Genomic DNA, 27,843 nt, shown 5'->3' on the forward strand with positions numbered 1-27,843 from the left:
CTGGGTCCTCGCTACCCAGCTGGGTCCTCGCTACCCAGCTGGGTCCTCGCTACCCAGCTGGGTCCTCGCTACCCAGCTGGGTCCTCGCTACCCAGCTGGGTCCTCGCTACCCAGCTGGGTCCTCGCTACCCAGCTGGGTCCTCGCTACCCAGCTGGGTCCTCGCTACCCAGCTGGGTCCTCGCTACCCAGCTGGGTCCTCGCTACCCAGCTGGGTCCTCGCTACCCAGCTGGGTCCTCGCTACCCAGCTGGGTCCTCGCTACCCAGCTGGGTCCTCGCTACCCAGCTGGGTCCTCGCTACCCAGCTGGGTCCTCGCTACCCAGCTGGGTCCTCGCTACCCAGCTGGGTCCTCGCTACCCAGCTGGGTCCTCGCTACCCAGCTGGGTCCTCGCTACCCAGCTGGGTCCTCGCTACCCAGCTGGGTCCTCGCTACCCAGCTGGGTCCTCGCTACCCAGCTGGGTCCTCGCTACCCAGCTGGGTCCTCGCTACCCAGCTGGGTCCTCGCTACCCAGCTGGGTCCTCGCTACCCAGCTGGGTCCTCGCTACCCAGCTGGGTCCTCGCTACCCAGCTGGGTCCTCGCTACCCAGCTGGGTCCTCGCTACCCAGCTGGGTCCTCGCTACCCAGCTGGGTCCTCGCTACCCAGCTGGGTCCTCGCTACCCAGCTGGGTCCTCGCTACCCAGCTGGGTCCTCGCTACCCAGCTGGGTCCTCGCTACCCAGCTGGGTCCTCGCTACCCAGCTGGGTCCTCGCTACCCAGCTGGGTCCTCGCTACCCAGCTGGGTCCTCGCTACCCAGCTGGGTCCTCGCTACCCAGCTGGGTCCTCGCTACCCAGCTGGGTCCTCGCTACCCAGCTGGGTCCTCGCTACCCAGCTGGGTCCTCGCTACCCAGCTGGGTCCTCGCTACCCAGCTGGGTCCTCGCTACCCAGCTGGGTCCTCGCTACCCAGCTGGGTCCTCGCTACCCAGCTGGGTCCTCGCTACCCAGCTGGGTCCTCGCTACCCAGCTGGGTCCTCGCTACCCAGCTGGGTCCTCGCTACCCAGCTGGGTCCTCGCTACCCAGCTGGGTCCTCGCTACCCAGCTGGGTCCTCGCTACCCAGCTGGGTCCTCGCTACCCAGCTGGGTCCTCGCTACCCAGCTGGGTCCTCGCTACCCAGCTGGGTCCTCGCTACCCAGCTGGGTCCTCGCTACCCAGCTGGGTCCTCGCTACCCAGCTGGGTCCTCGCTACCCAGCTGGGTCCTCGCTACCCAGCTGGGTCCTCGCTACCCAGCTGGGTCCTCGCTACCCAGCTGGGTCCTCGCTACCCAGCTGGGTCCTCGCTACCCAGCTGGGTCCTCGCTACCCAGCTGGGTCCTCGCTACCCAGCTGGGTCCTCGCTACCCAGCTGGGTCCTCGCTACCCAGCTGGGTCCTCGCTACCCAGCTGGGTCCTCGCTACCCAGCTGGGTCCTCGCTACCCAGCTGGGTCCTCGCTACCCAGCTGGGTCCTCGCTACCCAGCTGGGTCCTCGCTACCCAGCTGGGTCCTCGCTACCCAGCTGGGTCCTCGCTACCCAGCTGGGTCCTCGCTACCCAGCTGGGTCCTCGCTACCCAGCTGGGTCCTCGCTACCCAGCTGGGTCCTCGCTACCCAGCTGGGTCCTCGCTACCCAGCTGGGTCCTCGCTACCCAGCTGGGTCCTCGCTACCCAGCTGGGTCCTCGCTACCCAGCTGGGTCCTCGCTACCCAGCTGGGTCCTCGCTACCCAGCTGGGTCCTCGCTACCCAGCTGGGTCCTCGCTACCCAGCTGGGTCCTCGCTACCCAGCTGGGTCCTCGCTACCCAGCTGGGTCCTCGCTACCCAGCTGGGTCCTCGCTACCCAGCTGGGTCCTCGCTACCCAGCTGGGTCCTCGCTACCCAGCTGGGTCCTCGCTACCCAGCTGGGTCCTCGCTACCCAGCTGGGTCCTCGCTACCCAGCTGGGTCCTCGCTACCCAGCTGGGTCCTCGCTACCCAGCTGGGTCCTCGCTACCCAGCTGGGTCCTCGCTACCCAGCTGGGTCCTCGCTACCCAGCTGGGTCCTCGCTACCCAGCTGGGTCCTCGCTACCCAGCTGGGTCCTCGCTACCCAGCTGGGTCCTCGCTACCCAGCTGGGTCCTCGCTACCCAGCTGGGTCCTCGCTACCCAGCTGGGTCCTCGCTACCCAGCTGGGTCCTCGCTACCCAGCTGGGTCCTCGCTACCCAGCTGGGTCCTCGCTACCCAGCTGGGTCCTCGCTACCCAGCTGGGTCCTCGCTACCCAGCTGGGTCCTCGCTACCCAGCTGGGTCCTCGCTACCCAGCTGGGTCCTCGCTACCCAGCTGGGTCCTCGCTACCCAGCTGGGTCCTCGCTACCCAGCTGGGTCCTCGCTACCCAGCTGGGTCCTCGCTACCCAGCTGGGTCCTCGCTACCCAGCTGGGTCCTCGCTACCCAGCTGGGTCCTCGCTACCCAGCTGGGTCCTCGCTACCCAGCTGGGTCCTCGCTACCCAGCTGGGTCCTCGCTACCCAGCTGGGTCCTCGCTACCCAGCTGGGTCCTCGCTACCCAGCTGGGTCCTCGCTACCCAGCTGGGTCCTCGCTACCCAGCTGGGTCCTCGCTACCCAGCTGGGTCCTCGCTACCCAGCTGGGTCCTCGCTACCCAGCTGGGTCCTCGCTACCCAGCTGGGTCCTCGCTACCCAGCTGGGTCCTCGCTACCCAGCTGGGTCCTCGCTACCCAGCTGGGTCCTCGCTACCCAGCTGGGTCCTCGCTACCCAGCTGGGTCCTCGCTACCCAGCTGGGTCCTCGCTACCCAGCTGGGTCCTCACTACCCATCTAGGTCCTCACTACCCAGCTGGGTCCTCACTACCCAGCTGGGTCCTCGCTACCCAGCTGGGTCCTCACTACCCATCTAGGTCCTCGCTACCCAGCTGGGTCCTCGCTACCCAGCTGGGTCTTCGCTACCCAGCTGGGTCTTCGCTACCCAGCTAGGTCCTCGCTACCCAGCTGGGTCCTCACTACCCATCTGGGTCCTCGCTACCCAGCTGGCTCCTCACCATCTAGCTGGTCATTCTTCATTCCTGAGTTAGGGTCATGTCATCCAGGTTAAACTCGTTATCCACATGGCTAACCCTTCGTGAGGGTTGGTTCAGTGTTTGTTTGTTTGTACATTACCTTTCTTGTAGTTGGTTACATATAATTACCGACTGATGTTGTACGGGAAGGGAATTTTACACTGGTGGGGTGCCAGTGCTTGAGCTTCCTCTACTGTTATAAAAAAAAAAAAATTTAAACTTCTTTTGTAAGCTGCCTGAACTGATTATTTCTTCATTCAGTATATTCCACTTATCCACTACACATACAGTCAGTCATTCTTTGCATCATCTTAAACAAGTTTTTTGTCCAATTTCATGTTAAATCTTGATCTCTCTTCTATGCTTACGTCTTACAAAGATCTGTTCACTATGTCATCATTCTGGTTTAAAAACCTTTTAAAAAAGCTTGGGATCAGGTCACCCCTCACTCTTCTTTACTCCATAGTGAAGACAAACATAACATACCCTTAAACTCGGCGCTCTTAATTCTGGTCCCGCCAATTTGGCTGCCTTCCTCTGGACGTGTGTGTAACACGTTGATTTAATACTGTGGTTGCTGCGACCAAACCTGAGAAGCATATGGCTCGTCTGAGCCTCACGTTGAACGTCAATAATTTGCTGAATATTTCCTCAGCCATGAACATCAGTACAGTGCAAATATATACATGTCAGCACACGGCTCGTCTCCTTGACTTTCTCCTGAGGTGGGGAGTCTGGGGGCAGGTTAGGAATAATGTCGAACTCCCTCCCTGGTGTGTGTGTGTGTGTGTGTGTGTGTCTGTCTGTCTGTCTGTCTGTCTGTCTGTCTGTCTGTCTGTGTCTGTGTGTGTGTGTGTGTGTGTGTGTGTGTAGATACAGTACCTAAAGCCCTTAGGGACGGGTTTTAGGTGAGCACACTCACCAGAGACTCACCTAGGCAGACTCTAAGACCATCTATCAGGTAAGTGAAATACCTAAAAAAACAAAGAAAAAAAAAAGAAAATGAATTCATCGTATTCAAAGGCTTGCACGTCTAACCCTAACGTGCAAGTCTGGCCCACGGGACCTCAAATTGCTAGGGGAAAGCCTAATCACTAATTGGTCGTTTAAGGGTAATTGCCCTGGATTCATGCAGCTAACCACGTGTACGATGTTTGCTGTCTAACGAGAGAATTTATATCGCGTTATACAGGAGCCTGGCTGGATGCTCTGACGTCACGCTCCTGCACTATCTTGTTACCAGTTGCTCTCTTGTAACGGGATTATTATCATTAATATTAATAATAATAATAATAATAATAATAATAATAATAATAATGATAATAATAATGATAATAATAGTAATAATAATAATGATAATAATAATGATAATAATAATAATAATAATAATAATAATAATAATAATAATAAAAATGATAATAATAATAATAATAATAATAATAATAATAATAATAATAATAATAATGATAATAATAGTAATAACAATAACGATAATAATAATGATAATAATAATGATAATAATAATAATGATGATAATAATAATAATAATAATAATAATAAGGTTTGGATGGTATTGCAGTGGAATTTATTAAAAAAGGGGGTGACTGTATTGTTGACTGGTTGGTAAGGTTATTTAATGTATGTATGACTCATGGTGAGGTGCCTGAGGATTGGCGGAATGCGTGCATAGTGCCATTGTACAAAGGCAAAGGGGATAAGAGTGAGTGCTCAAATTACAGAGGTATAAGTTTGTTGAGTATTCCTGGTAAGTTATATGGGAGGGTATTGATTGAGAGGGTGAAGGCATGTACAGAGCATCAGATTGGGGAAGAGCAGTGCGGTTTCAGAAGTGGTAGAGGATGTGTGGATCAGGTGTTTGCTTTGAAGAATGTATGTGAGAAATACTTAGAAAAGCAAATGGATTTGTATGTAGCATTTATGGATCTGGAGAAGGCATATGATAGAGTTGATAGAGATGCTCTGTGGAAGGTATTAAGAATATATGGTGTGGGAGGCAAGTTGTTAGAAGCAGTGAAAAGTTTTTATCGAGGATGTAAGGCATGTGTACGTGTAGGAAGAGAGGAAAGTGATTGGTTCTCAGTGAATGTAGGTTTGCGGCAGGGGTGTGTGATGTCTCCATGGTTGTTTAATTTGTTTATGGATGGGGTTGTTAGGGAGGTAAATGCAAGAGTCCTGGAAAGAGGGGCAAGTATGAAGTCTGTTGGGGATGAGAGAGCTTGGGAAGTGAGTCAGTTGTTGTTCGCTGATGATACAGCGCTGGTGGCTGATTCATGTGAGAAACTGCAGAAGCTGGTGACTGAGTTTGGTAAAGTGTGTGGAAGAAGAAAGTTAAGAGTAAATGTGAATAAGAGCAAGGTTATTAGGTACAGTAGGGGTGAGGGTCAAGTTAATTGGGAGGTGAGTTTGAATGGAGAAAAACTGGAGGAAGTGAAGTGTTTTAGATATCTGGGAGTGGATCTGTCAGTGGATGGAACCATGGAAGCGGAAGTGGATCATAGGGTGGGGGAGGGGGCGAAAATTTTGGGAGCCTTGAAGAATGTGTGGAAGTCGAGAACATTATCTCGGAAAGCAAAAATGGGTATGTTTGAAGGAATAGTGGTTCCAACAATGTTGTATGGTTGCGAGGCGTGGGCTATGGATAGAGTTGTGCGCAGGAGGGTGGATGTGCTGGAAATGAGATGTTTGAGGACAATGTGTGGTGTGAGGTGGTTTGATCGAGTAAGTAATGTAAGGGTAAGAGAGATGTGTGGAAATAAAAAGAGCATGGTTGAGAGAGCAGAAGAGGGTGTTTTGAAATGGTTTGGGCACATGGAGAAAATGAGTGAGGAAAGATTGACCAAGAGGATATATGTGTCGGAGGTGGAGGGAACGAGGAGAAGTGGGAGACCAAATTGGAGGTGGAAAGATGGAGTGAAAAGGATTTTGTGTGATCGGGGCCTGAACATGCAGGAGGGTGAAAGGAGGGCAAGGAATAGAGTAAATTGGATCGATGTGGTATACCGGGGTTGACGTGCTGTCAGTGGATTGAATCAGGGCATGTGAAGCGTCTGGGGTAAACCATGGAAAGTTGTGTGGGGCCTGGATGTGGACAGGGAGCTGTGGTTTCGGGCATTATATGACAGCTAGAGACTGAGTATGAACGAATGGGGCCTTTGTTGTCTTTTCCTAGTGCTACCTCGCACACATGAGGGGGATGGTATTCCATGTGTGGCGAGGTGGCGATGGGAATGAATAAAGGCAGGCAGTGTGAATTGTGTGCATGGGTATATATGTATGTGTCTGTGTGTGTATATATATATGTGTACATTGAGATGTATGGGTGTGTAGGTTTGCGTGTGTGGACGTGTGTGTGTATATACATGTGTATGGGGGTGGGTTGAGCCATTTCTTTCTTCTGCTTCCTTGCGCTACCTCGCAAACGCGGGAGACAGCGACAAAGCAAAATTAATAAATAAATAAATAAATAAATAATAATAATAATAATAATAATAATAAATAATAATAATGATAATAATGATAATAATAATGATAATAATAATAATAATAATGGATAATGATAATAATAAATGATCATCTGGAAGTATGTGTGGGAGGAGAAAATTGAGACAATATGAACAAAAGTAAGTCATAATAAGTTGCAGTAAGAGGGTTAAGTCAAGGTGGTCTGAGGGGAAGTGTGAGTGGCAAGAACCTGGAGTATGAGGAGTGTTAGAGGTACCTGGGAGTGGACGTGGCAGCGGGTGGAACCACGGGGACTGGAGTAAGTCATAAGGTGGGGGAGGAGGGCAAAATGTCCTGGGTACATGCAGGAGTTGTGTAAAATAGAGAGGTCAGTATGGGTTATGATGGGCATGTTTGACGGTATGGTTATGGCGACGGTGTTGTATGGGTGCGAGTCTTTGGCTCTGAATATAAAAGAACGGGGGAAGGATGGACCTGCTGGAAATGACATGCCAAAAGACGTTATGTGGTGTGAGGAGGGTCGGTGACTTAGAGATGAGTGTGTAAGAGAGAATTGTACGAGTAAGCAGAGTTTGACTGAAAGAACTGACTACGATGTACTGATATGGTTCGAGCCTATGGAAAGGACGAGTGAGGTAGGACTGACTCGGAGGATCTACGTGTCAAAAGTGGAGGGATGAAGAGGGAGGGGAAGATCAGAAAGTAGAAGGATGGAATGAAAGATGCTTTGAGGGTATCGGGGCCCTGAGAACTCAGGAGGGTGAGAGGTTTGCATGGAAGAAAATGAATTGGAATGATGTGGTATACGGGGAGGACGGGTTGTCAGTGAGCTGAGCCAGGGCATATGCAGGTGTCAAGGTAAACCATGGAATAGTTTGTGGAGTTTGGCTGAGGATGGTAAGCTCTGGTTTAATCGCATTATGTTTGAACACTTCAGATGATATGTGCGACTGACACCGTTGTTCGTATGTTCATGACGCTGCCTCGCAGAGGTGGGGGAAACATTTGTATAGAAGTATGTTATCATTATCATTATTATCATTGTTTTTTATTATCATTATCAATACTAATATACTATACCATTGGAAAAACGCCCGTAAGAGATAAAATACTCAAATATGAACACAAATATATATATACCAAATAAAGCGATAAAGTGTATATGCACAGACATACATTTTGTATTAACATATTAAGTGAACTGCCCGTTGGCTGACTGCTGAATTCACCAACTTATAGACAGACTGACTGAGTGAATGGTTGGTCATCTTAAGAAGACTAAATATGAGAGCAACGTTGAAGCGTCAGGTCGTTTTTCTCACAACCTGGTGACCCCAGTCCACCGTGAGGGTCAGGTAGGAGAGATGAGCTGTGGTCGTGACTAGACAGAGTCTTGGAGAGTAGAGACCTCAGGGGGAACCCACACAGTGAGGTGTTCCCTTTCCTCCCACTGTCTCGCCATAGCTTAATATCCCCGTAATCAATCTCCCACCCACGTCCTACGCAAGTACTTCTCTCCAACAGGAACCTGTTATCTGATGAATCATCCCAGCACACCCTGTATAACTCTCTTTTTCCATCGTTTTTCATCGATTCATCTAAAGATTTGCCACTCCATTGGTCAAGTCCGCCACAGCATACAGCCCCAACACGTTATTGATCAGGGTTAACTACTGCTACTTACAAACACCATCCGTAACAATGTAAGTAAGTGAACTTATCACGGAAATTCACCTGTCATTTTCGGAATCATCCCGCGACCTACCAAGGCCCCGATCACGACCCACAAGTCGGTCGCGACCCACAGTTTGAGAACACCTGGTCTGACTGACTCTACTGGCCCAGGGAGAGTGTTCCTGGCCCCTCACTCTCGCTGTACCAGCAGAGTCCCCAGGTAATGCCTTCGAGGTCGGGAGAGTCTTTCCATTGAACCGCAGAGTCCTTAGCGAAATCCTACTGACTTAGGAGAGTCTGTGTGACCCCATCCTCTCCAAGAATGTCCTTGGCCCACCTTCTACTGCTGGTGCAGGAGAGTCCTGCTGGTCCAGCGGAGTCAGAGATGATGGAGTCTCATGAGCACAGGTGACTCTCTGGCTGACTTCTGCTGATCAGGAAAGTTCTTGGCTGATTCTTGCTGGCCCCAAAGAGTCCAGTGCTGACTACTGCTGACCCCAGAGAGTCCAGTGCTGACTACCGCTGAAACCAGGGTGTTCAGGGATGACTACTGCTGACCTAAGAGAGTCCAGTAGCTGCCTCCAGCTGACCTCAGAGAGTTCATTGCTGACTACTGCTGACCCTAGAGAGTTCAGTGCTGACTCTGCTGTCCCCAGAGTTTATTGCTGACCCCAGAATGTTCAGTGGTGACTACTGCTGGCCAAAGAGAGCTCAGTGCTGAGTACTGCCGACCCCAGAGAGTTCAGTGCTGAGTACTGCTGACCCCAGACAGTTCAGTACTGACTACTGCTGACCCCAGAGAGCTCTAGTCTCTGGTTATCTTGTATCATCCCCAGGAAGCTACATCTATACATATCGTAACTCTCCAAGACTCTGTGATGACCTGGAAATGTTAGCAGCAGATAGATCTATATGTCTCTGCTGAGGTTGATGACTTATATACACTCTTGAGCACAAAGGTACGACCTTTGAGCACGACGGTACGACCCTTGAGCACGACAGTATGACCCTTGAGCACGACGGTACGACCTTTGAGCACGACGGTACGACCCTTGAGCACGACGGTATTGCCCTAAAGTACGAAGATACGGCCCTTAGATACGACATTACGACACGGAAACACGACGGTAAGACTCTTGAGCACGACTGTACAAACCTTGAGCATGACGGTACAGCCCTTGAGTACGTCGTTAAAGACCCTTGAGCACGATGATTCGGCCCTTGGGCATGACGGTATGGTCTTCGTGTGTGTGTGTGTGTGTGTGTGTGTGTGTGTGTGTGTGTGTGTGTGTGTGTGTGTGTGTGTGTGTGTGTGTGTGAGGAAGTATGGTGCTTGAAAGACAAAAGAAGTTGCGACATGACTTCACCAGACAGCATCCCTCTCGGGAACTTCCAGCACACAGGAGATTCATCTCCTCCCGAAGTTAAAGCAACAAGCAGAAGCAAACGTTATTAATCAGCGTGGAAACTACGGGGAAATCACTAAAACCAGCGACCATTAGACAAGTTACGATACTCTTTCATCAGACGGGATGACATCTCCTCCTCACCAGGAACTGTCATGACGTCAGTGATTGATGCATACGATACCGCTTACTGTGGGTTAACTTGGTCACCGCTAGGTGGACAACCCCGGTCTCTCTCTCTCTCTCTCTCTCTCTCTCTCTCTCTCTCTCTCTCTCTCTCTCTCTCTCTCTCCTTCCCTTGTCTTATCTTTTCTCGACCATTACCTTCCAAGTTATGTCCCTTAGGGCAATATTCTTATCTCTGACAATAACATTTGTTATCATATGAGATAATCTTAATTCCACGTCGTTCCCTTGAGTTCCTCGTGTCCGTGTGTCTGTCTCATGTATGTGTAGGTGGGTGATTACACGTCCTTTTCTAACGTGATGATTGACGTGATCACGTCTCATTCTTCGAACGTGGGGGGGAAGAAGAGTCGACGAGAAAGTAGCAACGCATTATCCATAAAACTGTGCATCTTGCTGATTACAGAGGGAGGCGGATTAAGTAGAGGCCAGAGATGGGATTTCGAAGAGGAGATTAAACAAGGATTTTACTCTCTTATGTAACTGGGGCCAGCACTATAGTTTATGACTGGATCATTGTTTTTTCTACTTCCAAATATCTGTCGGATGGACCAGCGGGAAGAGGTCATGAATGACGAGCAATAGGGTCGAGAATGACGGAGGTCAGGTCAAGGATGATGAGAAGTAAGGTTACGAATGAGGGAGGTCGGGTCACGGATGAGGGATGTCAAGCCACGGATGACAAGGATAACACATCAGATGACACATCTGGAAACAACACAGAGCAAGACCATACATAAGGTTGTGGAAACCTGACACGCATCAGTCAGGTTCTTGGAACCTGCCCTGGTTGTGGTTATGAAAGTTTATACCCCATTAACCTTCAGTTAATATATATATATATATATATATATATATATATATATATATATATATATATATATATATATATATATATATATATATATATATATTATCCCTGGGGATAGGGGAGAAAGAATACTTCCCACATATTCCCTGCGTGTCGTAGAAGGCGACTAAAAGGGGAGGGCTGGAAATCCTCCCCTCTCGTTTTTTTTTTAATTTTCCAAAAGAAGGAACAGAGAAGGGGGCCAGGTGAGGATATTCCCTCAAAGACCCAGTCCTCTGTTCTTAACGCTACCTCGCTAACGCGGGAAATGGCAAATAGTTTGAAAGAAAAGAAAAAAAGAAATATATATATATATATATATATATATATATATATATATATATATATATATATTTATATATATATATATATATATATATATATATATATATATATATATATATATATATATATATATATATATATATATATATATATATTAATGAACCTCTGTGGTGCAACGGTTAGCGTTGCTGACCATGACGCCTGAGCTCGGGTGCACAGGTCGGGAGTCGGTCCACAGGTCAATTAATGCCCATGATTGTCTCACTTTCACATCTTTTATGTATACTAGTTATCGTGCATTCCTGTATTGGTCATGTCAATATTGTCTTGATTATTTCATCGTGAAATATAACGTATAACACCAATGGTATAGTGACTGTGTGTGTGCATTATATGCATGTGTGTGTGTGTGAGAGAGAGAGAGAGAGAGAGAGAGAGAGAGAGAGAGAGAGAGAGAGAGAGAGAGAGAGAGAGTGGATATCCTAAGTCGCTCATTAACCCGCTCAGACCCAGCGCTTTGCCTTGCGTGATGCCAACAACCCCTGGCCGGCCCATCATTAGCGGCTGCAGGTAGGTTCTGCTGTGTTACCTTCCATGTGACCTCACCTCTGACCCTGTGACTTGACGTGACCCTCCTAGCCACCCCCCCCCCCCCTCCCCAGACTAAAGGGGGGGTCAGGTGGCCTCTGGCCGCCGGGGGGTGGGGGGTGGGGGGTTTGAGGTCATTCCAGTGGCACTATCCCATCTATCCACGGGATACGAACGTGGGACAGAGAGTAAAATGCTTCATGGGACAGCATGAAATTCCTGGGGGATATTTTGCACGTCTGTCTGCTGCTGTTAGTTCAAAATCTATTTCAAAATCTATATCAAAAGTTAGACTAAGAGTGCTGATAATAACGAGAAAAAAAGAGTAAGAAGGGATGGTTATGCATCATCACATAAGAGAGAATCACTTTTAGGCTAATGAGAATCAGTCTCAGATTCGTACAAAGAATCAGTCTCGTCATCAGACTAAGAATCAGTCTCGTCATCAGACTAAGAATCAGTCTCGTCATCAGACTAAGAATCAGTCTCGTCATCAGACTGAGAATCAGTCTCGTCATCAGACTAAGAATCAGTCTCGTCATCAGACTGAGAATCAGTCAATAAAAGGACTGGAATCACTGTGAGATTCAGCATCACTCAACTTTGAAGTCGGCTGAACCTACATCGAAGAACATGAGTCATTGTCACAATATCACCAAAAAAACAACGAGAATCAAAGTAGGAGAATCATGATAATCACACAATAACTAAGAATCAGAAAGTGAAATAATCCAGCGAACACCACACAGGAATCAGATGCAGAAGTACGAAGTTATAGAACAAAACATGGACGACCCTTGTCAAAAATGCTGTTAAGAATCAGGGAGAAAGAAGTCGAGAATTAAGGTAAGAATCTTGGTCACTGACCTGCAGCTTGACCTGTCCCCCAGGTCACCCAGACAATCTTGAGGGACTCGGGTCACGTTATCTCGGCATGACGTGAGGCAATGTTTACGCTCCAGAGTAATTCCAAGGTCCACCTGTGTGTGTGTGTGTGTGTGTGTGTGTGTGTGTGTGTGTGTGTGTGTAAATCAACACGATACCTCTGACCCAGGAGGAACTGAAGAAAAGTCTGTCTCCCTCTCTTTCTGCTCATCTTTTTATCTTTCTGTCTATTTACCTATCTATCTACCTATCTATCTATCTATCTATCTATCTATATTCATATAGATTCATATATTTTCTTTATCTTTAAACTTTGTTTCTTTTTTTATACTTACCCCAGGATCATTTACTACGAAGGAGTCCTTTATCAAGGCTCCCGAAGGCCAAGGCTGCACTAATTCCAATTGCAGGGAAATGCAGACTCCTCTAGAGTGAAAAGTTTTTTGACGAGACTAAACTTTCAATCATACAGCCTCGCCAAAGTGACTTTTGACTCGCGATGTAACCTCTGACAGTCGGAGCTTGGCAGCATATACACACACACACACACACACACACACACACACACACACATACACTATAAATATTTTTTTTTCATACAATTCGCCATTTCCCGTGTCAGCGAGGTAGCGTTAAGAACAAAGGACTGAGCGTTTGAGGGAATATCCTCCCTAGGCCCCCTTCTATGTTTCTTCTTTTGGAAAATTATAAACGGGAGGGGAGGATTTCCAGCCCCCGCTCCCTTCCCTTTTAGTCGCCTTCTACGACACGTAGGGAATACGTGGGAAGTATTCTTTCTCCCCTATCCCCAGGGATGATATATATATATATATTTTTTTTTTTTTTTTTTTTTTATACTTTGTCGCTGTCTCCCGCGTTTGCGAGGTAGCGCAAGGAAACAGACGAAAGAAATGGCCCAACCCCCCCCATACACATGTACATACACACGTCCACACACGCAAATATACATACCTACACAGCTTTCCATGGTTTACCCCAGACGCTTCACATGCCTTGATTCAATCCACTGACAGCACGTCAACCCCTGTATACCACATCGCTCCAATTCACTCTATTCCTTGCCCTCCTTTCACCCTCCTGCATGTTCAGGCCCCGATCACACAAAATCCTTTTCACTCCATCTTTCCACCTCCAATTTGGTCTCCCTCTTCTCCTCGTTCCCTCCACCTCCGACACATATATCCTCTTGGTCAATCTTTCCTCACTCATTCTCTCCATGTGCCCAAACCATTTCAAAACACCCTCTTCTGCTCTCTCAACCACGCTCTTTTTATTTCCACACATCTCTCTTACCCTTACGTTACTTACTCGATCAAACCACCTCACACCACACATTGTCCTCAAACATCTCATTTCCAGCACATCCATCCTCCTACGCACAACTCTATCCATAGCCCACGCCTCGCAACCATACAACATTGTTGGAACTACTATTCCTTCAAACATACCCATTTTTGCTTTCCGGGATAATGTTCTCGACTTCCACACATTTTTCAAGGCTCCCAGAATTTTCGCCCCCTCCCCCCACCCTATGATCCACTTCCGCTTCCATGGTTCCATCCGCTGACAGATCCACTCCCAGATATCTAAAACACTTCACTTCCTCCAGCCTCTCACCATTCAAACTCACCTCCCAATTGACTTGACCCTCAACCCTACTGTACCTAATAACCTTGCTCTTATTGACATTTACTCTTAACTTTCTTCTTCCACACACTTTACCAAACTCCGTCACCAGCTTCTGCAGTTTCTCACATGAATCCGCCACCAGCGCTGTATCATCAGCGAACAACAACTGACTCACTTCCCAAGCTCTCTCATCCCCAACAGACTTCATACTTGCCCCTCTTTCCAAAACTCTTGCATTTACCTCCCTAACAACCCCATCCATAAACAAATTAAACAACCATGGAGACATCACACACCCCTGCCGCAAACCTACATTCACTGAGAACCAATCACTTTCCTCTCTTCCTACACGTACACATGCCTTACATCCTCGATAAAAACTTTTCACTGCTTCTAACAACTTTCCTCCCACACCATATATTCTTAATACCTTCCACAGAGCATCTCTATCAACTCTATCATATGCCTTCTCCAGATCCATAAATGCTACATACAAATCCATTTGCTTTTCTAAGTATTTCTCACATACATTCTTCAAAGCAAACACCTGATCCACACATCCTCTACCACTTCTGAAACCACACTGCTCTTCCCCAATCTGATGCTCTGTACATGCCTTCACCCTCTCAATCAATACCCTCCCATATAATTTACCAGGAATACTCAACAAACTTATACCTCTGTAATTTGAGCACTCACTCTTATCCCCTTTGCCTTTGTACAATATATATATATAATATATATATATATATATATAATGTGTGTGTGTGTGTGTGTGTGTGCGTGTTTGTGTGTGAGTGTGTGTTTGTGTGTGTGTGTGTGTGCGTGTGTGTGTGTGCGTGTTGTGTGTGTGTGTGTGTGTGTGTGTGTGTGTGTGTGTGCGTGTGTGTGTTTGTGTGTGTGTGTGTGTGTGCGTGTGTGTGTGTTTGTGTGTGTGTGTGGTACCCTTCGTCTAACGTATGACCCAACCTCTTTCCTCAGCTGGGTGCCAACGTGGACCCCACGGACTCCAACACAGAGGCGCCCCTCGTCACAGCAGCCAAGGCCAACAACACCGCCGCCGTAATAGCTCTCCTCTTGGTGAGTGTCGCATGTCACCTGGGGTGATGGTGCCGTGGCTCCTCCTGGGGTTGTGAGTAGTGTGGGTCGTGTGTTATGGTATTGTGGAGTCGCTTGCAGTGGTAAGAACTGTGGGTTGAAACTGTGGGTCCGAGAGGCTAGTAAGTATTGTGGTTGGGTATTTTTGATCTCCTGGGGTGGTCAGTACTGTGGGTCTCCTGGTGGGTACTGTGGCTATCCTGGGGTGTGGGTAATGTGGCTACACTGAGGGTGTGAATATTGTGGCTATCCTGGGATGTGGGTATTGTGGCTACCCTGGGTTGGTGGGTACTTTGCCTCTCCTGAGGTAGTGGGTATTTTGGCTCTCTGGAGTGGTGGGTATTGTGGCTCTCTGGGGTTGATGGGTATTTAGACCTTTCAATCTTGATTCATCTTTGTCGTCTCGGCCCTTACAACTTCCTCCCATTCTCTCACATTGTTGGTTCCGTTCCCAGGCCAACGCGCAGCACCAGGGTTTGTTGATCCCCGTCGACGACGGCAAGGAAAACCTTGACCTGCAGACCTGGGCGTCCAGGAACGGCCACAGCGAGGTCGAGCAAACCTTAGCCTCCAAGGAATCCACGCAAGACACCGAAGGAGGCCAGGGCGGCGGCGGAAACAACGAAACGAAAGAAGAGAAGGAGGAAGGTGATGGGAAAGTCATCGCTCCAGCGAAAGAGAAGGACGATGACGGAACGAGAGAGGCCGGTGATGGGGCGGAGGATGTGAATGCGCCAGACGAAACACCGGCGGGAGACGCAGCGAAGGACGACGCACCAGCGGCCGACACACCAGCAGTCGACGCACCAGTGGATGGTACACCAGCGGACGACGCACCAGCGGCCGACACTCCAGTGGATGGTACACCAGCGGCCGACGCACCAGCGGACGATGCACCAGCGGACAGTGCACCAGCGGACGACGCACCAGCAGACGATGCACCAGCGGACGACGCACCAGCGGACGACAAACCAGCAGACGATGCACCAGCGGAAGATGCACCAGCAGACGATGCACCAGCGGAAGATGCACCAGCGGACAGTGCACCAGCGGACGACGCAGCACCAACGGACGATGCACCAGCGGACGACAAACCAGCAGACGATGCACCAGCGGAAGATGCACCAGCGGACGACGCACCAGCGGACGAAGCACCAACGAACGACGCACCAGCGGACGATGCGCCAGCCAGTGACGCCCCAGCGGAAGAAGACAAGGCAGGAGCTGACGAAGAAGAAAATGGGCAGAAGGTGGGTGCTGGATGACCATAAACTGAGGGTCTGTATGTCTGTTTCAACCAACCCTCTCGTATATGTCTGTCTGTTTGTCTGTCTGGTATATATATTAGCTATTACTATAGTTATCAGTGTTTATACAGTAGTCAAATGATATATAACAGTCATTGACATTAGGTCAGCAGGATGGTGCAGAACTGCAGCAGACTAAACCAACACAAAATAATCATATTCCCACAGAAAGAGTCGGAGGACACGGCTGAAGACGGCTAACATGGCGACGCTGACTGAAGAGAATTTAGAGGTAAATTACTTTCATGCTGTTTATCCCCCAACTCAGAGAGGGAAGGGGGGGGGACTGTGACTGGAATGACCCCTGTTCCAACACCCAGTACATACATACCTCTCATCAGATTTTGTGGAGCATTTGTGTCGTTGTCAGCGGCTGTGTGGTTGTATATTATCATCATTAATATTACTATCAAACCCCCAAAACCTCTCTCTCTCTCTCTCTCTCTCTCTCTCTCTCTCTCTCTCTCTCTCTCTCTCTCTGAAAGGGCTTCTGCCGCTTCACGGCTGCGCTACTTCCAGTAGCAGGGAAATGATGGATTCGTTTGTAGTGTGATTTTCCTCGCAGCGCTACCATAATCAGCCTGAGTCTGGTGATGCATGTGCTTTATATTTATATATATATATATATATATATATATATATATATATATATATATATATATATATATATATATATATATATATATATCTTATACTTCGACGCTGTCTTCCGCGTTAGCGAGGTAGCGCAAGGAAACAGACGAAAGAATATGTGCGTGTGTGGACAGCACGTCCACACACACACATATACATACCTATACATTTCAACGTATACATACATATACATACAAAGACATATACATATATTCACATGTACATATTCATACATGCTGCCTTCATCCATTCTCGCCGCCACCCCGCCACAAATGAAATGACAACCCCCTCCCCACGCGTGCGCGCTAGGTAGCGCTAGGAGACAACAGAGGCCACATTCGTTCACACTCAGTCTCTAGCTGTCATGTGTAATGCACCGAAACCACAGCTCCCTTTCCACATCCAAGCCCCACAAAACTTTCCATAGTTTACCCCAGACACTTCACATTCCCTGGTTCAATCCATTGACAGCACGTCGACCCCGGTATACCACATCGTTCCAATTCACTCTATTCCTTGCACGCCTTTCACCCTCCTGGATGTTCAGGCCCCGATCGCTCAAAATCTTTTTCGCTTCATCCTTCCACCTCTAATTAGGTCTCCCACTTCTCCTCGTTCCCTCCACCTCTGACACATATATCCTCTTTGTCAATCTTTCCTCACTCATATAAACACACACACACACACACACACACACACACACACACACACACACACATATATGTGTGTGTGTTTGTGAGAGAGAGAGAGAGAGAGAGAGAGAGAGAGAGAGAGAGAGAGAGAGAGAGAGAGAGAAAGGAGCTCAGACCGTTGGTGAGGAGTGTCCATGAGGCTGGAGTGGACCACATAAAGCGTCACTCACTCTCAGCGCCACACGTTCCTCTTGCCAGTGTGGACACAACATGTGCCTTACTCTCGTGTCTCTGTGGGTAAACCTCCTCCCATGACCTAGCAACAGTAACACCGGCAGTGATAAGCCACTAGTTCGGCCACTGCCCAATTACCCTTAATGATCCGTCGACCAAAATGCGCTTAAAATGAAACAGGATCACTAGATGCGTGCCCTCCACGACCCAGAAGTTAAAGTGCAATGTACGATCTAATCTCTTTCAGCACGACTCCAGTCTTTGATTAACATTACATAAGCCCTCTGAATACGACCACAAACTTCGTCATATTCAGTGGGTCGAGTCATTATAATCAAGAGGTTAAGTTATCGCACTTACTTTCTCATATATATATATATATATATATATATATATATATATATATATATATATATATATATATATATATATATATATACACATCAGTAACTTCACAACATCTTCCACAACTCAAACTCTATTCCATTTTAACCACTATCGGGTCCAGTATGGTCTGGAGAAATGGATTATCATGATTATAGCCAACACTCAAATGATCGTTCATACGATCAAACTAACAAACAAGTAAAAAAAGATATTTTACAGGAATTACATTCGAGCTTTACCTTCCTAACTTCCGGTCCTTACTTTCTCATTTCTTTTCTCTCTTCCCAGATGGTCTTCACGTCGCTGGCTAGCACGACTGGTCGAGCGTGCAGGCGGAGGAGATGATGCCGTCCATTACCCCAGATGATATATGTGCTTTTACCTGTTGTAACGAGACGTGATATAAGACAATAAAATATGTGTCTTTCTATTTATTTGTCTGTCTGTACATGTATTTTTATGTGGTGGTATGTGTGTGTGTGTGTGTGTGTGTGTGTGTGTGTGTGTGTGTGTGTGTGTAATTACCTACTTGTACAGGTCGGGGAGGAAGATCTAAGCTATCATACATGTTCTTGTGTGTGTGCTGTCTGCATTCACAATTCAGTTATCAAGTTTATTCAGTCCACCACTCTTTCACTGTAAGAATACTTTTTTACCTTTTTTTACTAATAGATTTCTTGCCTTCTTCTATACTATTGTCTCTGATTGTTCTATCCTGGCAATTTTCGAAGATGGAAGAGTTCTTCACCGTTGACCTCATCAACCTGGTTTAGACACTTAAGTGTTGTGATTATAACACCCCTTACTCTTCAGTCTTCCATGGTGGACAAATAGAAGACCTCAGTCTTCTTCCAGTATCTCAGTTCTCTTTATTCTGGTAACATCTTTGTTGCTATCCAGGGTTGGCTAGCAAACAGTTTATCTCCTTACGATCCCTCGAATATGGGACTCAAGCAGCTTCAGGTCGGGGACGATGTCTACTCCCAGATCTCTCCAGAAACATATTCCTGCACTCTAAATGATGTTCATGTCGAGACCTTCTTTCGCTGAGTCCCATTCCTCCTTACCTTACGGGTTTAATATCATCGACCATGTATCACACCGACTTAGGAGTTTGTCTGTGTCCCTTGCAGGTTGATGCAATCCTTTTCGATTGTCACTTCTCTCGTGATCTTGGCATCATCTGTAAACATATGGAGGCACGAGTCCAATCCTTCCGGCTAGTCCTTTACATAGATCAAGGAAAGTAAGGGTCCCACAACAGACCCCTGGGGCATTCCACTGGTGACCTCAGCCCATTTTCATGTCCCTGACAGCCGTCCTTTGTTCCCTTCTATCTAAGTTAAGCTGAAGTACAGGGAGAGGTTGGCGGCCTTATATTTGTTCACAAATGGTGGGAGAAGAGTAAGGAGTGACCTGTTCACTACCATATATTCTTAAACCATTTTGATGATGTCAACATTGAAGAGTTTTTCGAGACATGCAAGGATATTAAAACCAAATATCCTAACATGCAATTTAACAAGAAACTTTTTAAAAAAGGTAAAGAAGTATTTTCATAGCACAGGGGTTGTGGCTGAATTGAATAAAGTGAATGATTGTGAATGTGGACAGAAAACAGAAGCTTATACAGTTGTCTGATACCAGTTCAGTTCAAGAGGCAGAGCCCCACGAGTATAAAAGTCTCCTCCAGTTTAATGCAAAAACGTAATCCCACAGCTCTGCGTAATTGAGATCAAAGTGTCATCTATCAACTATGAAAACTTTGAGCGTAAAACTTTGATGGATCATCCAATCCCCTTTCATCACAGTCGGGTCCAGGAGGCGACCCATATTCTCTGGTCCAGGAGCCAGCTGGTCTAGGGGGTAAACTGACCCAAGTGGTGGGGTTCAGGGGGTCAGCTGAACCACAAATAGACTTGTGTCAACATCTTATGGCTAGGAAAAAAAATCATAGAACTTTTTTTGTTATAGATGGGTTTATTACAAGTGGGTGTTCATGATTTCCACTCCCAGTACAGTTAGCAATTCATGCTTTTTGACATTTCGCATTAATTTACAGCCAGCTGTGTAAGATGTCACTTTCAATGCAAGAATTATATATAGAATTTTCTTTTACAAGAATGTAAATGACTGCAAAAGGAGTGGCAATTTTTTCCAATGGAAAAAAGTTCCCATCAGACTATTGAAATTGCAGGAGTTATTTCACGCCGGTGTCTTATATGCCATATATATATATATATATATATATATATATATATATATATATATATATATATATATATATATATATATGTGTGTGTGATTCTTCCTCTCATCCTACAGTACTTGCAGCCCAGCATTTTTTATTGATAATGTGCAAAACAAATCCGATATGTTAATAAAAAAAAGTTAAAGGTCGTTTTTCTCTTCCTATGTCATAGTTCCTTGCCTCAATATACCCAGGAGATTAGAACAACCAGTTCAAGTTGAGACCATGCTCAAAAGAGGTTTTGTCAATTAAGTGTTGTTCATTCTGCTCTGCTTTGTTTTGGTCAGGTGTATGGGAGTCAATGGGATCGAGAAGGGAATGAGGCAGTTCAGTAAAAAGTCTATATGTGATGACAAAGCATCAAAGTAAATAAGAGTGAACGATTAAGCCTTTAGGAATAGGATCTTAAACTACTAACCAGCAGTGTAGGTTGGGTAACAGAAATACATACCATATTGTATTAACCTCAATGCCACCATCAAAATGAGGTGTGTGTGTGTGTGTGTGTGTGTGTGTGTGTGTGTGTGTGTTACCGGATTCTGCCTGCACACGCAAAATCAGACCGTTATATAGTGATGGACACCAGGCTTATTCACGAAAACATCAGACTATTCTTCCCATTCTTGACACCATCAGACTGTCTGACGTAATCCGAAGACAAGTTTACGTACGACATGATAACAGAATACAGTATAACGAATCGATTACATTTCATCATTGGGAATACCCCTGTGTATTAGTGACATATTGGCTTGATCATGAGAAGAGCAAACTTGCCTTTGTCCAGCAAGCCCAGCCATAAGAAGGGCAAGGCTATCACACAGGAGGCAGGTTGGTTCGCAGGGAAACTAGATTACGTCATGATGGATCAGAACGTCGTCATGAAGACAACTGTAAACACCGATATTGACTGAATGAGGACAGAAACCTGATCAGCTGTGGAACCGAACATATTACAGCAGATATCCAGTGTGTGGAAAGACGTGTATAAGCTGCGTATGGGAGATGATGACGAAGAAGAAGAATTTCTTTAAGGTTAGACATTGTTTAGAGTACAAATGTTCTTTAAAAGGGATGGGTATAGTTATGACAAGAAAGAGATATATGGTAAGGTCTGGGAGCTATGATGTAAGGAATAGGACTCATAAGAACAAAATTGAAGGCACCAGGAGACCTGCCAGACTTACTCAGTGTGTGTGTGTGTGTGTGTGTGTGTGTGTGTGTGTGTGTGTGGGTCTATACTACTCAGAAGCCTCAGGCATGGAAGGGGGTCAGGCATATGTGTGTCCTGTACTCGTGTAAAAGTTTCTGTATGTCCACTGGGTAAGTGGTTTGTTCTTTATAAAGACAGTGTCCTGCCCATACGAATTGTGGAGACATGTGATAACCTTCCTCCCTGATGGAGGGTTGTCATCAAGCCAGAAGATCAGGACCTGGTTACTATCTACCTGTCGTCCTGACTCATGCGCCATTCCTGAGGAGACTTCCTCACAAGACGACGTCATGATATATGATATGAAAACAAGCCCTCATTCCTGGAGAGCATCTGCTGTGACATACAAAGCACCTTCGATGCATTGTACCCACCACGCCCTTCGGGGTGTTGTATGCTGGATTCTGCATCATTGTCACCACGACCGGAGTGGATTTATCATCGTTAAAAATGTTAATGACATACATTCCTTGCAACGTAGCCAAGGGGGGAAAAATATATCATCTCATTACGTAATCGCGTTTCCTCCTCTCCACAACAAGCGATATCAAAGAGCGACCTATTTATCCCAACAATACACTCAACAGTCACCTTATCATTTCATAGTGAGAGATATAATTTGCATGGCCTACATCCCCCAGCAGAGCCAATGTGGAGGAAGGAATAATTGGCCGACTTTATGATGGCTTTGATGTTTCCTATTTCATCATCCGAGGCTTGCGTGCTCCACCCGGCGGTGGATGTCAACTCCTCTCATCCCAAGCGCGACGTCAATCGTATATTGTCCTTTTGGCTCCTGTATGGACGCTAGAACACCTCAGTAAGACGGGCGCCTCGTTCAAAACGCCCAAGCACCTCAGTGAGCAAGAACGCACACACGCACACCACGGCGAGGACGAACAAACGACTCAGCAGGGATAAAGCAGAAGGAGGCGGCAACACGCGTGGGGGGAGCCTGGGGAAGGAAGGATGGCGCCGTAAACAGAAGCCAAAGTGAGGCATACGATGGTTTGGTCGACGAACCGAACTCCATGAAGCTGTACAGAGGCAGGTGTTGTTTCACAAGAACCTTGCTCCTCGGCAGCAGGCGTGGAGGTCCTGGTTACGTGTGTGTGTGTGTGTGTGTGTGTGTGTGTGTGTGTGTGTGTTATTACCCCCACCTCTAATCCTTTGCATTTTTATTATGTGTTTTCTTTAAATCTTTCACTGTGTGCCTCTGTGCGCGTGTCGTTTTCACGAATCCCTTGGCATTTCTAGTCAGTTACAATCATGTTAAATTTAACTAAAATAAGGACCAGTTTTAACTTACTCCAGCCAACTATTGTAAACATATGTCAAAAACTACGGTCATTCCATGATATGTCTTTATCTCAAAAGATATATGAAGACCGTGGGTAGGTACGTGGTTATACAGAAAGCCATGTAGACCGTGGGTAGGTACGTGGTTACACAGATAGCCATGAAGACCGTGGGTAGGTACGTGGTTATACAAATAGCCAGATGAACAGATCCCGAGATGACGTACTAACCCACAACATAAAGACATATGGCTCATCAAGGATCAACCATGTTCCCTCATCCATGACAGCAGATTTCCTCTGTAACATCACAGACATGTGATAAGGTATCATGGAAAACAATGGTTAAATGATACTACAGACAACGCATCGAAATTAGATAAGGCTCAAGACTGCGTTCAATCGGAGTAAAAATCCCCTGGAAATTCGTATGACGGATTGGGAATATCATAAGGCTAGTCCCATCTAACTCAAGTAATCATACAATCATAAAAGTATTTATCTGTGTGTTGAGTGAGGGGAGCTTAATTTGAGTCTTGATGTTTACCGATGACACAGCACTGGCGATAGATTCGAGTGCGAAACTGCAGAAATTGGTGACTGATTTTGGGAGAGTGTGTGAAAAGATGAGGAGTTGAGAGTTAATGTGAATGAATGCAAAGTTATTAGGTTTAGCAGGGCAGAGGGACAGGTTAGATGGGGTGTGAGTTTGAATAGAGAAAATATGGAGAAAGTGAAGTGTTTTAGATACTTGGGGGTGGACATGACAGCAAATGGAACCATGAAGGCAGAAGTGAGTCATAAGGTGGGGAAGGAGGGCGAAGGTTCTTGGACCACTTAGGAATGTGTGAGAAGAGAGGTTGTTATCTGGGAGGGCGAAGATGGGTATGTTTGAAGGTATCGTAGTCTCAGTGATGTTGTATGGATGTGAGGCAATGAAGATGTGTTGAGTAGGGAGGGTGGACGTGCTGGAAATTAAGTGTGTGAGGTCAGTCTGTGGTGTGAGGTGGCTTCATCGAATAAGAAAAGGATACGAGAGAGTTGTGGTTATAACAAGAGTATGGTTGACAAAGCAGAAGAGGGTGTGCTGAAATGGTTTGGACATATGGAGAGAATGAGTGAAGAAAGGCTGACAAAGAGGATGTGTGTCACAAGTGGAGGTATCAAGGAGAACCGAGAGACCAAATTGGAGATGGAAGGATGGAGTCAAAAAGATTTTGAGCGATCGGAGCCTGAACATGCAGGAGGGTGAAAGGTGTGCGTGGGAAAGAGGGAACTGGGACTATTTGGTGTACAAAGGTGGACTTGTCGTCATTGGATTGACCCAGGGCATGTAAAGCGTCCGGGGTAAACCATGAAGAAGTCTGTGGGGCGTGGATGTGGAGAGGAAGCTGTGGTTTCGGTGCATTACACATGGCAGCTAGAGAATATATATATATATATATATATAAAAAAAAAAATATATATATATATATATATATATATATATATATATATATATATATATATATATATATATATATATATATATGCATGGTGAATAAGATGATTTACTGCCTTTAGAGGTTGTGGCATTATCATCACCGGGAAAACTTGCGGCGTGTAGTGCACCATGACTGCGAGACCTTGGGTTGTTTACCGTCCCCATCCAGGGTCACGGACGGTCAGAATCAACAGAGGGCAAGAAGAACCCGGCCACTACCGTTATTATACGTCATCCTCCTGCGGTTCCCCGTCTCGGGTGTGTGAGGTGGGGAAGAAGAAAAGAGACGTGGGTGTTTCTGTGATTGGCCTGTGCAAGCATGCTCACTTATCTGTTATCCAGTTATTTGTTACGACTTGTTCATGTATGTAGAAACGGTGCTTAACCTCTTATCCTTGTCTTTTTATTATCATTATTTGATTATCAATTTTTCAGCGATACGAGCATTTGATTCATTGTGGTGTAGCTAGTTCTACGTGTCCACAATTCTGCTGCTGGAGAAATGCTTCTTCATGTCCCTCCTCACGCTTTCTCTCTTCCCTGACCTCCAGTTATGTCTTCTTGTTCTGGAGTTCTCTTATGTTTTCGCAAAATTGCTCTTGCTCACGTCAACATGGTCTCAGGAATTTCTGTGTATCTATCATGTCGTCTTATCCTTCTTTTTCTACGAAGTGGCATGACTGAAAGCTTTCCCTATTCTCTATGATTCTCGTTCTATTCTTGTTGCAATCCTCTCTGTGACCCCTGAGGTGTCAAGGCCGGACACTTGCGACATATTCTAGCTCAGGTGGAATGTCCGTCGTATATATATATATATATATATATATATATATATATATATATATATATATATATTCTTTCTTTCAAACTATTCGCCATTTCCCGCGTTAGCAAGGTAGCGTTAAGAACAGAGGACTGGGCCTCTGAGGGAATATCCTCACTTGGCCCCCTTCTCTGTCCCTTCTTTTGGAAAATTAAAAAAAAAAAAAAAACAAGAGGGGAGGATTTCCAGCCCCCCCGCTCCCTCCCCTTTTAGTCGCCTTCTACGACACGCAGGGAATACGTGGGAAGTATTCTTTCTCCCCTATCCCCAGGGATAATATATATATATATATATATTCCTAAACATTTCATCACCTTGTACCTTGAAGGCAGCAATGAGGTTGACCATATTTAGTTTGTCTTCCAATCTCATGATTCCCAGCTTGGGCGTCTACCTTTACCAGCAATCGCCTACTAGGGACAGTAATAAAAGAACACGCAGTCTAACCCCTCATTCTTATATACTTGGGATACCGCTTACTTTCCCTTAGAAATCCAAAAGATTCGTCACGTACGAACTTCCCGTGCTAGATCCAAGTTGGCCTCTACTGAAGCAGGTCATACCAATCAAGAACTCTTTCAACTTGACTGTGTTCTCCGCTACCATGCCAGGTGATGTTCACTGGTGACACTGGTATGTAGTTCAGTGATGTTTCTCTGTCGCCCTTCTTTCGAATATGGGCGCTACCTTGGTTCTCTTCCATTCTAACGGAACTTTGCCTTTATTTAGGGAGATATTTCTTAGACAGATTCCCTAAATACAGTAGCGAGATGCTATCTGGTTCATGGAATTTCCTGAGATCCCACTTCTTCATGAACCTCTTCTCTTTTATGACCTTCTTCTCAATATTGTCGAAGGTATCTTACCTCTCTTTGCCTGGTAGTATTGATACCTTTGGGTAAACTCACTTGGAAACTTCGATCGTCCTAAAATATTCTTTCTGCTGTGATCATTCACTTTTCCCTCCAGGTTTCCTCGTTGTTTCCTTCGTTACAGATGATTCGTCATTCATATATATATATATATATATATATATATATATATATATATATATATATATATATATATATATATATAGTTTAGGTTGTTCCTCTGAGTTATTATCGGGGTATCTGTCATAACCTCACTTATCTTTTTTCTCTCTCTTATCCTTCAAGTGCCACTTCTGTTTTCTATATCTCCACCGTAATGTGTCTCTGTGTTCCCATACTCTTATTTACACCTGATGAACTATACCTTTGATCTTTCCTTCGTTCCTCTCTTTCTGCTGGGAAGGAATCTATCCTTTGTTCCTCTCTTTCTGTGCTCTACTGCTGGGAGGGAATCTGTCTCACTACGCCCTCGTTGTAGATATCACAGACTCTCAAACTACTGCTCTATAGTCAGGTTTTGGCATTCGGCCTCCTAGCCTGCCTCACTGTGTGAGGTGTTTATGGTTTTATAGTTTCCTTTCATCATACTTTCTCCCATTCTTGGTCGTCTATACGCACTCCCTCTTTCACTCTGTAATGATCACTTCTTCTCTGTGGACTTACATAGGCATTGCTTACCCTTTCGTACACATACTGTACTGTTTGACACTCTCTCACTTTCCTCATACATACTGTACTGTCTTACACTTTCTCTCATTCCTTACACTTATTGTATTGGTTTTTGCATTCTCGATCCTTATACACAGGGTGTTGTTATACACTCGCTTTCGTTCTTCACACGTATCTTACTCTTCTACACTCTCTCACTTTCCTCACATCTCCTGTGCTGTTTCACATTCCTGTGATGAATGTAGATAAAATTTTCTCCTGTAGGAACATGAAACTCCACGTGTATGTAATTACCTAAATGTATTGTATGGGAAATAAGTAGTACACTCGTGGGCTCCCATGTCTTGAACATACTCTTTACTGTAATACAACTTGAATTCATGTATAGTGTCTACATCAACCATGTCCACAGTCATTCTGTTCCATTGATCCACCAAAATCATACTATAAAAGTACCTCTTTATATTCATTTTTTGAACAGTTCTTGTAAGTTCATATCACGTCCCTAAGTTTCTCGAAAAACTGAACTGCTAATTGTCCACGTCATCAATCCGTTTTAGCAATCTATCTCTTTCAAGGAGGTGTGTGTGTGTGTGTGTGTGTGTGTGTGTGTGTGTCACCCAAGGCCCACACAGTATCAGACTCAGGACCGACAGGAATGGGAAAATTTATTTTTGTCAGGTTATTCTCGGCTCTGATGATTACCCTCGGGCACCAGACCGCTCGCCTTCCAGATGCAGCGGCGTACAAGTGTTGCCACCTTAGAGGAAACACCGCTGAATCTAATGATTCTCAGGGAGCTTCTTGTGACATGGCAACACCTTTCGCGTCTAGCACAGACCTTTTCTGCGGATTTTTAATTCTAT

General features: G+C 46.2%; 1 protein-coding gene across 1 annotated transcript in view; it reads left to right on the top strand.

Moving 5' to 3' along the window:
• LOC139753903 (uncharacterized) overlaps positions 1–20,730 on the top strand; it is a 50,739-nt gene extending 30,009 nt beyond the window's left edge. Inside the window, exons 6-9 of the mRNA XM_071670860.1 lie at positions 15,059–15,157; positions 15,631–16,425; positions 16,651–16,714; positions 18,657–20,730. Of these exons, the coding sequence (XP_071526961.1) occupies positions 15,059–15,157; positions 15,631–16,425; positions 16,651–16,683 (927 nt within the window). The 3' untranslated portion in view covers positions 16,684–16,714; positions 18,657–20,730. The remainder of the gene's footprint in view (positions 1–15,058; positions 15,158–15,630; positions 16,426–16,650; positions 16,715–18,656) is intronic.
• Positions 20,731–27,843: the final 7,113 nt, after the last annotated feature.

This window comes from Panulirus ornatus, chromosome 16 (genome assembly GCF_036320965.1).
Source record: "Panulirus ornatus isolate Po-2019 chromosome 16, ASM3632096v1, whole genome shotgun sequence".
Lineage (NCBI taxonomy): Eukaryota > Metazoa > Arthropoda > Malacostraca > Decapoda > Palinuridae > Panulirus > Panulirus ornatus.